General features: G+C 42.1%; 2 protein-coding genes across 2 annotated transcripts; both read right to left on the minus strand.

Annotated features, from left to right (window-relative positions):
* Positions 1 to 1,162: 1,162 nt before the first annotated feature.
* LOC143809761 (histamine H3 receptor-like) lies at positions 1,163 to 8,849 on the minus strand. The gene is made up of 3 exons (XM_077292777.1): positions 8,427 to 8,849; positions 7,316 to 7,482; positions 1,163 to 2,460 (listed from the first exon to the last, which is right to left on the minus strand). Exons 1-3 carry the CDS (start codon positions 8,680 to 8,682, stop codon positions 1,570 to 1,572), a joined length of 1,314 nt encoding a protein of 437 aa, XP_077148892.1. The 5' UTR covers positions 8,683 to 8,849; the 3' UTR covers positions 1,163 to 1,569.
* Positions 8,850 to 11,401: 2,552 nt separating this feature from the next.
* LOC143809762 (uncharacterized) lies at positions 11,402 to 13,020 on the minus strand. The gene is made up of 2 exons (XM_077292778.1): positions 12,745 to 13,020; positions 11,402 to 12,651 (listed from the first exon to the last, which is right to left on the minus strand). Exons 1-2 carry the CDS (start codon positions 12,924 to 12,926, stop codon positions 11,649 to 11,651), a joined length of 1,185 nt encoding a protein of 394 aa, XP_077148893.1. The 5' UTR covers positions 12,927 to 13,020; the 3' UTR covers positions 11,402 to 11,648.
* Between the last annotated feature and the right edge of the window lie 1,038 nt (positions 13,021 to 14,058).

The raw sequence follows: 14,058 nt of genomic DNA on the forward strand, positions 1-14,058 counted from the left end.
TATAGTAGTTATATTCTTGTACATAGGGGTCAGCATTATAGTAGTTATATTCTTGTACATAGGAGCAGTATTTTAGTAGTTGTATTCTTGTACATAGGAGCAGTATTATAGTAGTTATATTCTTGTACATAGGGGTCAGTATTATAGTAGTTATATTCTTGTACATAGGAGCAGTATTTTAGTAGTTATATTCTTGTACACAGGGGCCGTATTATAGAAGTTAAATTCTTGTACATAGGGGCAGTATTATAGTAGTTATATTCTTGTACATAGGAGCAGTATTATAGTAGTTATATTCTTGTGCATAGGAGCAGTATTATAGTAGTTATATTGCTGTACACAGTTTAAGGGACAGTATTTTAATAGTTTTATTCAATCACATATTTCATATTATTCTATTTACTAGATCAGAGAGGTTTTGTGGCAGTGACTCCTCTCTGGTTGATCCATAACATCGAAGTATGTATATGGCTAACATTTTAGGCGTTTTTGCTTCATTTCTTTCATCACTCAAATATATTTTCAAGAAAGTACCGTATTATCTGTATGAAACAACCTCTTGCGGTAATAATGAGCTGAGGTCTTTTTCCACATTCACGCTCAGTCTATATTCTTTACAAACGGTAGTTTTCACATTTTCTTCACTATCATCTTACATGCTTATTATGGGCCGACGTTTGCCATCTTTTCGGCAGACGTGGGATTGTATCATATGATCCTAAATGACATAGGAATATTATCCAGTGGTTTGTCAACAGCCACTTTATCATGTCCAGTGTTGGACTGCGGTACATTGGCCACCTATAAGGGACAAGGACAAGTTGTCCAATGTGATTGTGAGCATTGGTCATTCTGTCAACCAGTGCTTGAAGCTTGTGGACGTTGTGGTGGTTGCCATTGCTACTACGTCAGAACCTGGGTCTACTGGAAAGCTTTCTGATGAGTTGGCCAACTCTAATGTATTAACGGATGTGGATTTGGGTGAAATAAACCAAGATTTAGATCTCTATGAAGTTAACTATTATCAAAACGTGAACCATGTCATTGACTTTCATGATCTTCTACCCAAGAACCTCATTAACCTCCACATATGCAATGTTGCTCATGAATTGTAAGAGTCGAACCAATCAGTTTGGTTGAATTAGAAATTGCAGACAGATTTGCAAAAACTGTGAATGTCTTTATTAGTGATTATGCTTTAGTGCCTTTCAAGGAAATTTGAGGCATTGGTCAACCATGGGTCCATCTCATTCCAACATGTACCAACCATATCTGGCTTGGTAGATACCATCCATCTCTGATAATTTCAAAGCTCTCCACTTCCTTCATCCATAGAGTAGATGTCCTCTATAATAGTAGTATGTGTGAAGAATGATGGCCAAGATTCCATTGTGCTACCAGAAAGCGCTATGGGTCCAGAAATGTCCCCGTAAAATATCACCTTCTATTAGCGTCCTTGGAGATCTCCATGATGACCACCGATGGCTTCGCCTTTCCCGATCTGATTCTGAATTATGGATTCTACAATCTGATGGTGTTTGAGGTCCCTTCCACAGCTATCTGGGCAATTTACATAAAAATATGGGGATGAATTTTGACTTTTCCGGGGCATAACAGCTTCATGAAGGCTTTTCGGAAACTCATATGGCAGAGTGGGTAAAGAATAGGGTTGATGGCTGAGTTTAACCAGAGGAGCCAAAAGGAAATCTCATAGAGGTAATGCTGAACGCAACGTCCATGGCAAGCCGCCCTGATGATCATTAACAGTGTATACGGTGCCCAACAAAGGCCAAAAATGCACACAATAATGGCCAGGGACTTGGCCACTCTCTTGTCCCTCGAAAGCCTAAATCTATTGGCGATGCTGTTAGCCATGTCCGTCCTGACATTACTACAAGCATTTTCCACCGTTTTGTACAAACAGTCTTGGTGTTTTTTGTTCTGAACCTCAACTTGTAAAGGTGGGAGATCTTGGCTTATATTAAGGTCCAACATGTGACCATTGAGTCTTTGAGATCTCCGACCTGCAGGACCAGTTTCAGAAGATGTCAAGCAGGTGGTCTGTTTCTTAACATCAATGTGAGGTCGGTCAGCTGGTTTTACAAAAAATATTAAATGTTCTTTCCTATTCCTCTGGAAAGTCATCTCACAGTGTTCATGGCCTTGGGCCAGTTCTTCGTTCCTCATCATGGTCCTCTTCTTGATATTGATGTAGATGCTCAGATTGAAGTACGTGACGCTGATGAATGGAGTAAAGAACTCCACGGTGGAGGCGATCATCAGGAAGTACCAGTTGTAATAAAACTCCACGTAACATTCTCCATCTGGTAAGATTGTGGTTCTTGCGATGTACTCCCAGCTGATAATGGCCGGACCATAGAGAAGGAAGGCGGCCACCCAAACTAGCAACATTTTTAAGACTGCATTTCTAGTCATTCCTTTTTGGGCTCTGTAGGACACCTAAGGCATGTAGAAAAAAAGGATCTAGTTATATTCTTGTACATAGGAGCAGCAATATAGTAGTTATATTCTTGTACATAAGGGCAGCTTAATAGTAGTTATATTCTTGTACATAGGGGCAGTATTATAGTAGTTATATTCTTGTACATAGGGAGCAGTATTATAGTAGTTATATTCTTGTACATAGGGGGCAGTATTATAGTAGTTATAATCTTGAACATAGGGGCAGTATTATAGTAGCTATATTCTTGTACATAGGAGCAGCAATATAGTAGTTATATTCTTGTACATAAGGGCAGCTTAATAGTAGTTATATTCTTGTACATAGGGGCAGTATTATAGTAGTTATATTCTTGTACATAGGGAGCAGTATTATAGTAGTTATATTCTTGTACATAGGGGGCAGTATTATAGTAGTTATAATCTTGAACATAGGGGCAGTATTATAGTAGCTATATTCTTGTACATAGGAGCAGTACTATAGTAGCTATATTCTTGTACATAGGAGCAGTATTATAGTAGGTATATTCTTGTACATAGGAGCAGTATTATAGTAGGTATATTCTTGTACATAGGAGCAGTATTATAGTAGTTATATTCTTGTACATAGGAGCAGTATTATAGTAGTTATATTCTTGTACATAGGGAGCAGTATTATAGTAGTTATAATCTTGTACATAGGGGCAGTATTATAGTAGTTATATCCTTGTACATAGGAGCAGTATTATAGTAGTTATATTCTTGTACATAGGGGCAGTAATATAGTAGTTATATTCTTGTACATAGGGGCAGCATTATAGTAGTTATATTCTTGTACTTAGGGGCAGTATTATAGTAGTTATATTCTTGTACATAGGGGTCAGTATTATAGTAATAATAATAATAATAATAATAATTTTTATTTATATAGCGCCAACATATTCCGCAGCACTTTACAATTAAGCGTGGACATGTACAAACAATAAATTCGGTACGAGTTATGACAATTTAAACATGACATTAGGAGTGAGGTCCCTGTTCACGAGCTTACAATCTACAAGGAAATAGGGGGACACAATAGGTGAAAAGTGCTTGTTATTTCAGGTCTGGCAATTATAATACATAGGGATGTTCATACAAAGCTGCATGATCCGGTCATCAGCCCGTGTGTTTAAGTGCAATAGTCAAGTATCAAGTGCAGTTAATCGTGTGCATGGAGGGTGTGGAGACAGATGAATAGTAGGGTGCAGATTCAGAGTAATATTTGGAAGGAGTGAACAGGGCAAAGTTAGTTTACTGAGTAGTTGGTGTGGTAGGCTTGTTTGAAGAGATGGGTTTTTAAAGCTCGCTTGAATAGGTCGGGGCTAGGTATCAGTCTGATCGTCTGGGGAAGTGCATTCCAGAGAGCTGGCGCAGCAGGAGAGAAGTCTTGGAGACGGAGGTGTGAGGTTCGGATTACAGGGGATGTTAGTAGTTATATTCTTGTACATAGGGGCAGTATTATAGTAGTTACATTCTTGTACATAGGGGCAGTATTATAGTAGTTATATTCTTGTACATAGGGAGCAGTATTATAGTAGTTATATTCTTGTACATAGGGGCAGTATTATAGTTGTTATATTCTTGTACATAGGGGCAGTATTATAGTAGTTATATTCTTGTACATAGGAGCACTATTATAGTAGTTATATTCTTGTACATAGGGGCAGCATTATAGTAGGTATATTCTTGTACATAGGAGCTGTATTATAGTAGTTATATTCTTGTACATAGGGGCAGTATTATAGTAGTTATATTCTTGTACATAGTAACAGTATTATAGTAGTTATATTCTTGTACATAGGGGTAGTATTATAGTGGTTATATTCTTGTACTTAGGGGCAGTATTATAGTAGTTATATTCTTGTACATAGGGGGCAGTAGTATAGTAGTTATATTCTTGTACATAGGGGGCAGTATTATAGTAGTTATATTCTTACATAAGGGGCAGTTATATTATTGCCTATAACTTGGTCATGTTTATTAGATCATGAGTTGATCAATCTTTATTTGACCTTTTCTTTAGTTCTTTGCTTTATACTTGGTGAATTTGTCCTCCGCAGTGCACATATTTCTATTTTCCTGGTGCCCACACAATAATCTCCCTGCTTTTTTATTTTTCTCATCTTGTAGATGGTAACATGTTGCAGTGTTATACTCCTGAATTCCCACTGCGTTTGCATTATTAATATAAATGCATGGTTTTGCTGTTACTTTGTAGCATTTTTGAGCCGCTAGAATTCCCTTTAAATATAGACCCTATAGATGGTATAACATGGCTAATGACACGGCTCCTTGCTGTAGAGCTATTTAGCACTTAATGTAACTGGTAGGAGTGGGCTGCTTCACATGTTTCTTGTGTTCAAAGAGCACAAATTGTTCACTGGCCGCGTCGTTACTGAGCCCGGTAATGTAATTACAGGTTTGGATATATTGGTAAATGGAAATGTAACAAGTATTCTTTCCATAAAAAGAAAAAAAAAATGCGCTAATTAGTCTTCAAGGACGAGATTCATTGTGACCTCTGAGGACCACTCGACACACGGCTTAAAGGGCTGTGTGTAAATACCCTGCTCGATGGATGCGTGTTCTGCCTCCTAATGGATAAATAAGCCCTAATCATACACGGGGAAGGGTTCTACTACTCACCTCGAAAGTGCACGGGCAGGAGGATATAATACCTGGGAATGGAGTTAACGAGGTTGATCTATGTGGATGAACTCTTTTCTTAGAGGAAATTGTGGGAGGGGGACTACCCCCTAGTTGTAAAAGCAAGAGAGGTTCTTTGGGGGGGGGGGGAACTACCTCCTAGTTGTCAAAGCAAGAGAGTTTTTTGGGGGGGACTACCCCCTAGTTGTTAAAACAAGAGGTTCTTGGGGGGACTACCCCCTAGTTGCTACAGCAAGAATGGCTCTTGGGGGGACTACCCCCTAGTTGTCAAAGCAGGGAGGTTCTTGGAGGGACTACCCCTTAGTTGTGAAAAAAAGAGAGGTTCCTGGGGGGGACTACCCCTAGTTGTTACAGCAAGAATGGCTCTTGGGGGACTACCCCCTAGTTGTCAAAGCAGGGATGTTCTTGGTGGGACTACCCTTTAGTTGTAAAAAAAAAAGAGGTTGGGACATTCTTTGGGGGACTAATATCTAGTTGTCAAAGCAGGGATGTTCTTGTGGGGACTACCCCCCAGTTGTCAAAGCAATAGAGGCTCTAGGGGACTACCGCCTAGCCGCCTAGTTGTCAAAGCAGGGAGGTTCTTGGGGGGACTACCCCCTAGTTGTCAAAGAGAGGTTCTTGGGGGGACTACTCCTTAGTTGTCAAAGAGAGAGAGGTTCTTGGGGGGACTACCCCCCAGTTGTCAAAGCAATAGAGGCTCTAGGGGACTACCGCCTAGCCGCCTAGTTGTCAAAGCAGGGAGGTTCTTGGGGGGACTACCCCCTAGTTGTCAAAGAGAGGTTCTTGGGGGGACTACTCCTTAGTTGTCAAAGAGAGAGAGGTTCTTGGGGGGACTACCCCCTAGTTGTCAAAGCTGTGAGGTCCTGCAAAGAGTGACTCTTGAGTTGATCCAGGGGTGTTGTTATAAGGATATGGTCCCAGTCCATGATGCCACATGTAGCCAAAACCCATGCCCCCTACCATGGATAAATGAGCGCACAAGTTTGCATCCATTACCATAGCCTTAGAATGGAACAGAAATGTGACCACTCCTCCATTCAAAAGGAGGCAAATAAGACCCTTTTCTAATATCAGGGGGAGTCCCAGTGTTTGTCCCCCTCCAATCAAAAAGTCCTCTTTAAGTGAAATTTAAAAGCACAATGACCTCGTTTTATATTTTGTGGTCACATTTGTTTTTTATCTTGCCGTTTTCATAGTCATTCTTTGCGCCAATACAATGCACGCAATTTTTGACTTTTCGGCCCAAAACGAAAAAAATTATCTTTATTTTTGTCTTTACATTTTTTTTACTCCCACATTTTGCAAAATAGTGCAAACAATTGTGCCAAAATAACCAGAAGTACAAAAACTATCACTCCAAGGAAGGACCGTACTACATTTACGACAAATTCTGCCACTTTACGAAAAGTTGCAAATGAGGAGTTTGGCGAAAGCATCTGGAAACTCCAAATTTTGGCCAAAATGGCAAACATAAAAAGAAAAAAAAATCACAGGTGGAAACTTATGAAATAGACTTCAAAAAAAGTCTAAAAAAAAAAAAGAATAAGATGCAAATGAATGACAAAAAAAAAAACGCCAAAAAGTAGACAAAAAAGAAAAATAAGAGAATATATCAGAGCCAATGTGTGACTTTGTGTACACAAGACTATCACTCCCATCCTTCTGCACTGATGCTCCTTCCAGACTCCATCATGGAGGATGTCTACTCATTAGGTCAATCTCTGCAAAATGTATTTTTTTTACAATTTGGTTTCACAAAAAATGTTGCACCGTTTGCCTTTTATATCCTATATTGCAGGTTGCGGAATGAGTTAACTGAGAATCCATCAGTGAGCTGATTCTAACAGCTGAATGTGCATAGAAACCAAAAACCCAATTGCAAAAATGATTTTTAGTCTCAAATAAAAAGCTTCTCTGTATCTGATCCTACCTTGCTGAGCTGCAATACCAGACACCGCCTATGGGCAAAGGTGGCGCTATTTCTGTAATGCATGCAATGGAAAGGTACGTCAATCCCACAAAGCGTAGCATATAACATAGGCTCCCTGAGCTTTATAACAAGCCTCTATACTGTACACAGGTGGCTTGCTGGGACTTGTAGTGATGCATCAATTAGCTCCCAGCTTGGAATATCATGCAATGCAATAAATCCTGAAAGCTCCATTACCGCCTTAGTGACCGAGATGAATCTGTCGTAGCTGATGAGAACGATGTTGAAGACGGAGGCAGTGCACAGCAGGTAGTCCATGACCAGCCACAACTTGCACAATCCTTTCCCAAACTTCCACTGCCCCGTCAGGACGTAAGGGATGTAGAGTGGGATGCAGAAGCCACCTGACGAGGAAAAACAGTCAGAGACCCCCCGTAAGGACAATGTCCCTCTGCGTCAGTCTGCGGTCAACGACCTTACAAAGGCACCAAGAATATATCAGCGATATTCCACATCATGGGCTTTCCGGCTGTTCCAAAACTACTACTCTTTCTATTTCTTTATTATTCCTTTATTATTCTTTATTACCTAGTGCTTGCTGGGAGTTGTAGTCTGCCTTACATATTGAAGGTTACTAAGGTAGTGGGAGAAAGAAGTGGACTTGGACCTCAGAAACTACAACTCCCATCATGTCCTGTCCACTCCGAATCTTTCTCTTCTTCCAAATCTCCAACTTGAGTTTTAAACTACAACTCCCATCATGTCCTGTCCTCTCCGAATCTCTTCTTCCAAATCTCCAACTTGCTTTTTAAACTACAACCCCCATCATGTCCTGTCCTCTCCGAATCTCTTCTTCCAAATCTCCAACTTGCTTTTTAAACTACAACCCCCATCATGTCCTGTCCACTACAAATCTCTTCTTCCAAATCTCCAACTTGCTTTTTAAACTACAACTCCCATCATGTCTGTTCGCTCCGAATCTCTTCTTCTAAATCTCCAACTTGAGTTTTAAACTACAACCCCCATCATGTCCTGTCCACTACAAATCTCTTCTTCCAAATCTCCAACTTGCTTTTTAAACTACAACTCCCATCATGTCCTGTCCACTCCAAATCTCTTCTTCCAAATTTCCAACTTGCTTTATAAACTACAACTCCCATCATGTCCTGTCCACTCCGAATCTATCTCTTCTTCCAAATCTCCAACTTGAGTTTTAAAAACTACAACTCCCATGAAGCCCAACATGCTGAGTGTTGTAGTGTTCCAACAAGCTGGTAAGCCGCCAGTTGTGGACTTACGGGGGGACTGTGTCTCTACAATTGGTTATAGGGGCGCACAAAATACTCACCCACTAAGAAATCGGCGATGGCCAGGTTGAGGAAAAAGAAATTTCCTTGCGTCCTTAACCCCTTATCAACCATAAAAGCCAAAATGACCAGAGCGTTGCCCAACACGGTTGCCAGCACCATGAGGATCATGAGGACCGCCAGCACGATGGAGACGCTGGGTGAGAACTGTCCGTAGTGCTGAAATTGCTCCTCGCAGTTGGCTAAGCATTTATTCCCAGGCTGGTTGTCTACAGTTGAGCTGTTCTCTCCTGACATTGCTGCTGCTGCTGGGAATCGGGGAAAAGGGGTGGAAAAAAAAAGCCGAAAATCCCAAAGCAAAGGGTCACATTGTTAGAGAGCAGAACCTGCTGCCCGGACTGGTGGACTTCATCTGTGCACTGAAAATTCCAAACGCCGAGCCTTCTGGTTCCTGCAAATGTAATATCCAGACTCATAGCACAGCAGCAAATATACATCAGGCAATGTGAGGATTGAGCAGTGATGGACAGCCCTATAGCGCCACCTTTAGGGAAGAAGCAGTAGAACTGGCAAGAGAAAACCTAGATCAAGCATATGAACCACTAATAGGGGCTCCAGAGACGATTATAGCCCGTAGTGTATGCAACGAGTCTACAACATGAACTGTAGCCTTGAGTAAGTCTGACCCCACTTAGAATTCTTCATGTCAGTAGCTGGAGGATATTTTTTTTTCCGGATTCTGAAAATTTCAAAAGCAGGCTATACTAAGCCTACCCTTATTAAGTAATAGGGCTATAGCCCATAGCACCATGCAAAGACTCAAAAAAATGAACTCTGACCTTGCGTAAGACTGACCGCAGTTAGTAGTTTCATATGTCAGTAGCTGGAGTATTTATTTCTTTTTTTAACAGTTTCTGAACATTTCTGAAAACGCTACACTAAGCCTACCCTTATTAATCGGGGCACTAGAGAATAATGTAACCCATAGCACCACACAATAAGTCTACAAAATGAGCACTAGTCTTGAGTAAGGCTGGGGTCACACATGGCGTAAGACAATACGCCACGTATTATACGTCCGTACTACGCGTTCAATACGCCAAAATGTCTCCGTAATCGACTTCCGTAGTTACTGCGTTGCTTAGGTGTGGTCGCGTATTTTGCGCATGTGCTTGTGCGTGTGTAATCCGTATGTGATCCGTATGGCGTATTTATCACGCACCATGACAAAATGGACATTTAACGGTTTTCAGGCCTGCAAATCATTTAAACCATCATTAACCACACTATTTAAGCCCTCTACAACAGGTGTAGCCCTCCCATCTGCCCTATATGTTCTCTAGCATATTTTGGCTGTGTTGCTTTGAGATTACAAACATGTCTGACCCTGTGTATTTAAGCACAACTCAGCGGGTGTTGCTTCACTGGGTGTTGTCTCGTCGCTTTGGCCAGCCATATCAGGTCAATGTGGATCCGCGAAGGAGGAGACAAAGATTGTGGGTACATCCTATATTGTCCCAACGCCAGAGTAAAGGCCATTTCCCGAGACTATATTCAGCTTTGAGGGCACATCCAGACAAGTTTTACCAGTATACTCGTATGTCCATCCGGACTTTTGACATGTTGTTGGAGATCTTACGTCCTGGCCTCACCTTTCAGGACACCTGGATGAGAAAAGCCATCTCTGCTGAGGAGCGTCTGCTCCTAACCTTACGGTAGGTATTCCACATTTGCAAATACGGTTTTTGGTATTTTTGGGGGTTCAAAATGTGTGGTGTCCTACTAGGTTTCATTAACTTCACTTGGACATGAAGCCACAAGCACATATAAAAGAATGTTGTCAAGCTTCAAGTCGATTTAGATTTTCTATTGAAACTTTTTATACTGTAAATAATTGAATAGTAAATGAAATATACACTTGTGCTTATTCCTTTTTTCGTCGTCCTCATGTTTTTTTTTTCCCCTTTTTGTTGTATTGCAGCTTCCTGGCCACAGGCTTGTCCTATGCGGGTCTACACCTGGAGTTTCTGATTGGGCGGTCGACCATTTCAGGCATTGTTAGGACAACCTGTTCCCAAATCTGGCAGAAACTACATGAAGCTGTGTTGCCTGAGCCAAAACAGGACGATTGGATTCAAATCGCCACAGGTTTCAGAAATAATTGTGACTTCCCTAATTGCATTGGAGCTGTGGATGGGAAACATATCAGGGTGCGTAAGCCGCCGAACTCTGGTTCCCAATTCTACAATTACAAGCAGTTTTTCTCTGTAGTTCTGTTAGCAGTTGCTGACAGTAACTACAGGTTTATAATTGTAGACATTGGGGCCTATGGGCGAACTGGAGACTCTAGGGTCTTCAATTCGTCCATAATGGGTCGGCGGCTACGTGACAACCAGTTGAACCTCCCACCACCACAACAACTCCCAGGCTCAAATGCGGAAGCAGTGCCTTTTGTTTTGGTTGGAGATGAGGCCTTCCAACTGTCGAGGCACGTCATGAGGCCTTACCCCAGGCGCAACCTTGACCACCGGCGGAGGGTGTTTAATTTGAGACTTGCCAGGGCACGGAGACTGGTTGAGTGCGCCTTTGGGATTCTTGTTGCCAAATGGCGTGTTCTTCAGTCTGCCATCCAGCTGAGTGAGTCTTCAATCAACGAAGTGATAAAAGCCTGTGTAATTCTACATAATTTCACAAGAATACATGATTGTTCCTCGCCAAATTTTGAAGATAACCTCATGAACAATGTTAGTAGGCCTACCCCATATGTCCCTCCTCCGCGTCGTCCACTTTCTGGTCTTAAAGTTCGTGATATCTTTACAAATTATTTTTTGACTCCTGAAGGTGCTACTCCCTGGCAAGACTATTCCTTTTTGCATGTGTAATTAATTAGCTCTATAAAGTATGTGTTAACCAAGTTTAAAACTCTGTGTGTTGTAATTTATTTTTTCACATATGGTTATCAGCATATCATGTGTGTGTGATTGAAGAATGAATACAGCGCATCCAGACGGTGATTGGTAATAATCAAACGTTTTACTGTATAACTTTTTGAAATGTCTAGGTTATTATTTTGTCCTAACCTTTTTTTTAGCCTAAGAAAGGCCTATTTTTGTTGTCATCCAAAACTTGGTACTACATCCACAATAAACAATGCTCTGTAGGGACAATACAAATGAAAGTTGTGTCTAAAAATCATATTAACAAAAAATTTAAAAAAAAGTTTAAAGAAACATAAAAAAACAAAAAAACAAAAAACAAAAAAATTACAAGTCCTGGTAGGTTGGTGCAGGAGAAGTAGCTTGCTCAGTGTCTGCATCAGGTGGCACTTGTAGGCCCAATTGTCCAGCACCCTGTGCAGATGTTGTAGTGGCCTGAGGGACATTAGCCCAGCTATGATGCTGGGAACTTGGAAGAGTGGGGCGTGGATTTTGGAGATACCCCTGCTGGGGATGACCATATGGCCGGGAATCATAACCCAAACCAAAATGACCATATTGTCCATACCCAGGTTGGGACCAGCCTCCAGCACTGGGTGTGGACAAGTGGCCATATTGGGATGTTTGATGATATCCCGCCATATGTTGCTGAGGTGGCCATTGTGTGTTTGTTGTGGGTTGGGGCTGAGGTGTTGGCTGACGTGGAGGGGGTGCTTCAGATCCTTGTGGAGCTGCCAGGCCTTGTAATCTCTGAGGCCGCAGAACATTTTCAGGTGACATCTGCCACTGTTCAATCATCAGCATGAGATTGTATGGGTTATTTGGGGGGGTGCATGCGTCCACAAGGATCTGAAAACAGCCTCTCACACGAAGCCTTAACTCCCGCTCTATGGACCTTAAGTACTGGGCAAGGCTCCTGGTAAAACCCTCCTCCCCATCATCGTCTCGGACACGTGCCAAATAGCTCATGACCCCAGCATCCACGTTTTGGCGGCTTTGGATCAGCTGTCTTCTGCGGCGTGCACGCTGTGGTCTTACTGCAGCCTGTGGGGATGGATCCAGGGCAACAGTCGGGCTGCTGCTATTTCCAGGGTCATCCTGGCTAGGTGGTGGTGCTGCTGATGATGCTGCGGCGGAAGAGGCAAACTGTGGGTCCTCTTGGTGTGGTATGGATGCAGATGGAGCTGCCTGACCAGATGAGAGGGATCCAGGAGGGATGGAGCCAGAGGGAGCAGCAGATGGACCAGCCACCTCTTCACCTTCACCAACTGGGTCAATGACCAGTTCCGAGTCAGACCCTGTCTCCCTGTCAGTGAGGTTAGACTGAGTTCTGAAAAAGAACAATGTTTTAGGTACAAAATTTTGCCCCAAAAAAATTACACTAAAAAAGATATTAAAAAAATTAATTGAGGTGGTTACTTACGGCCTGAGGTCCATGCTGGGATTCAGAAAGTTGAGCCGGTCAAAATAGATGTATTTCTTTTTTTTGGGAGGTGCCCCGGCTCCACTTCTCTCCCGCTGCTGCCTCTCCCTCCTGTACTGATCGCGGATACTCCGCCACCTTGTTGTAACATCACCCACTGAAACCACAAAAAATACACACATTCATTAGCCCATTAAGCAGAGAGCTCACAAAAGGTGTAACTGACTAGACACATTTAAGTGGAGCATCCAAATAGGCATTTGGGGAGCACATTTAATATAAAATTAAAAAAAAAAGCAAGCAAGGCCACAAGGCCAGAGTCCAATAACCTCCATCACAGAAAGGACAAATAATGGGAAACGCTGTGTAGTAAAAGGGCCACCGATTGTAATTATTAATGAAAACCGGTTATCATGTACAACACCATGTATCTACTAGTGGGCTTTCTATTTCCTTCATGAAGATTTCTGCCATTCTTGATGAGAAAATCAAAGTAGTAAGCGCCTGATGATTCCCAATAAAATTACATTTCAAACATGGGTGTACTTACTTATCTGTCGCTGTGCCGCACGTGGCTGCTGGTCATAATGTGGGAAGAGGGCCACACAAACGCTCCTCCATGCTGCCTCTTTTAGTGCCCTGTTGGCATAATTTGGGTCTCTTTGGTCCCAGATGACAGGCCTCTCTTGTACCAAAATGATAAGCATGTCCGCGTTCACAATGTTGGCCATGCTGAATATCACTCCGTGGAGGCGTGCAGCAGACTTCCGGGTTCACTGTCTGGCTTTTTCAGCTAATTAGCATGTCTCACCTGCCTGATTGAGGCCTTTGGACGTTTCAGGACATCTGCCAGTAAGTTGCGTATTTCTCGCAAGGCACACGCATGGTCCGTAAGCATTCCGTATTATACGCTCTCCCATAGTCTTTCATTGGCGTATTTTTTGCGCGATACGCTGACAAACGCAGCATGCTGCGATTTTCTACGCCCGTACAATGCCGTATATTACGGATCCGTAATATACGCCTGATAGGACTAGACCCATTGAGAATCATTGTGCCGTATGTAATGCGTGTTTTACGGACGTAGTTTCTGCGCTCTTACGTCCGTAAAACACGCATGTGTGACCCCAGCCTAAGGCTTAGTAACTTTCAAGTCAGCAGTTGGAGTATTTTTTTTCCTCCAGATTCTGAAACAGGCTATACTAAACCTACCCTTATTAATTAATAGGGGCTCAAGAGAAGAATATAGCACTATGCCAGAAGTCTACAAAAGGAGCTCTAGCCTTTCTTGAGTAAGGCTGACCGCACTTAGAA

This window comes from Ranitomeya variabilis, chromosome 2, assembly GCF_051348905.1.
Source record: "Ranitomeya variabilis isolate aRanVar5 chromosome 2, aRanVar5.hap1, whole genome shotgun sequence".
Taxonomy (NCBI): Eukaryota; Metazoa; Chordata; class Amphibia; order Anura; family Dendrobatidae; genus Ranitomeya; species Ranitomeya variabilis.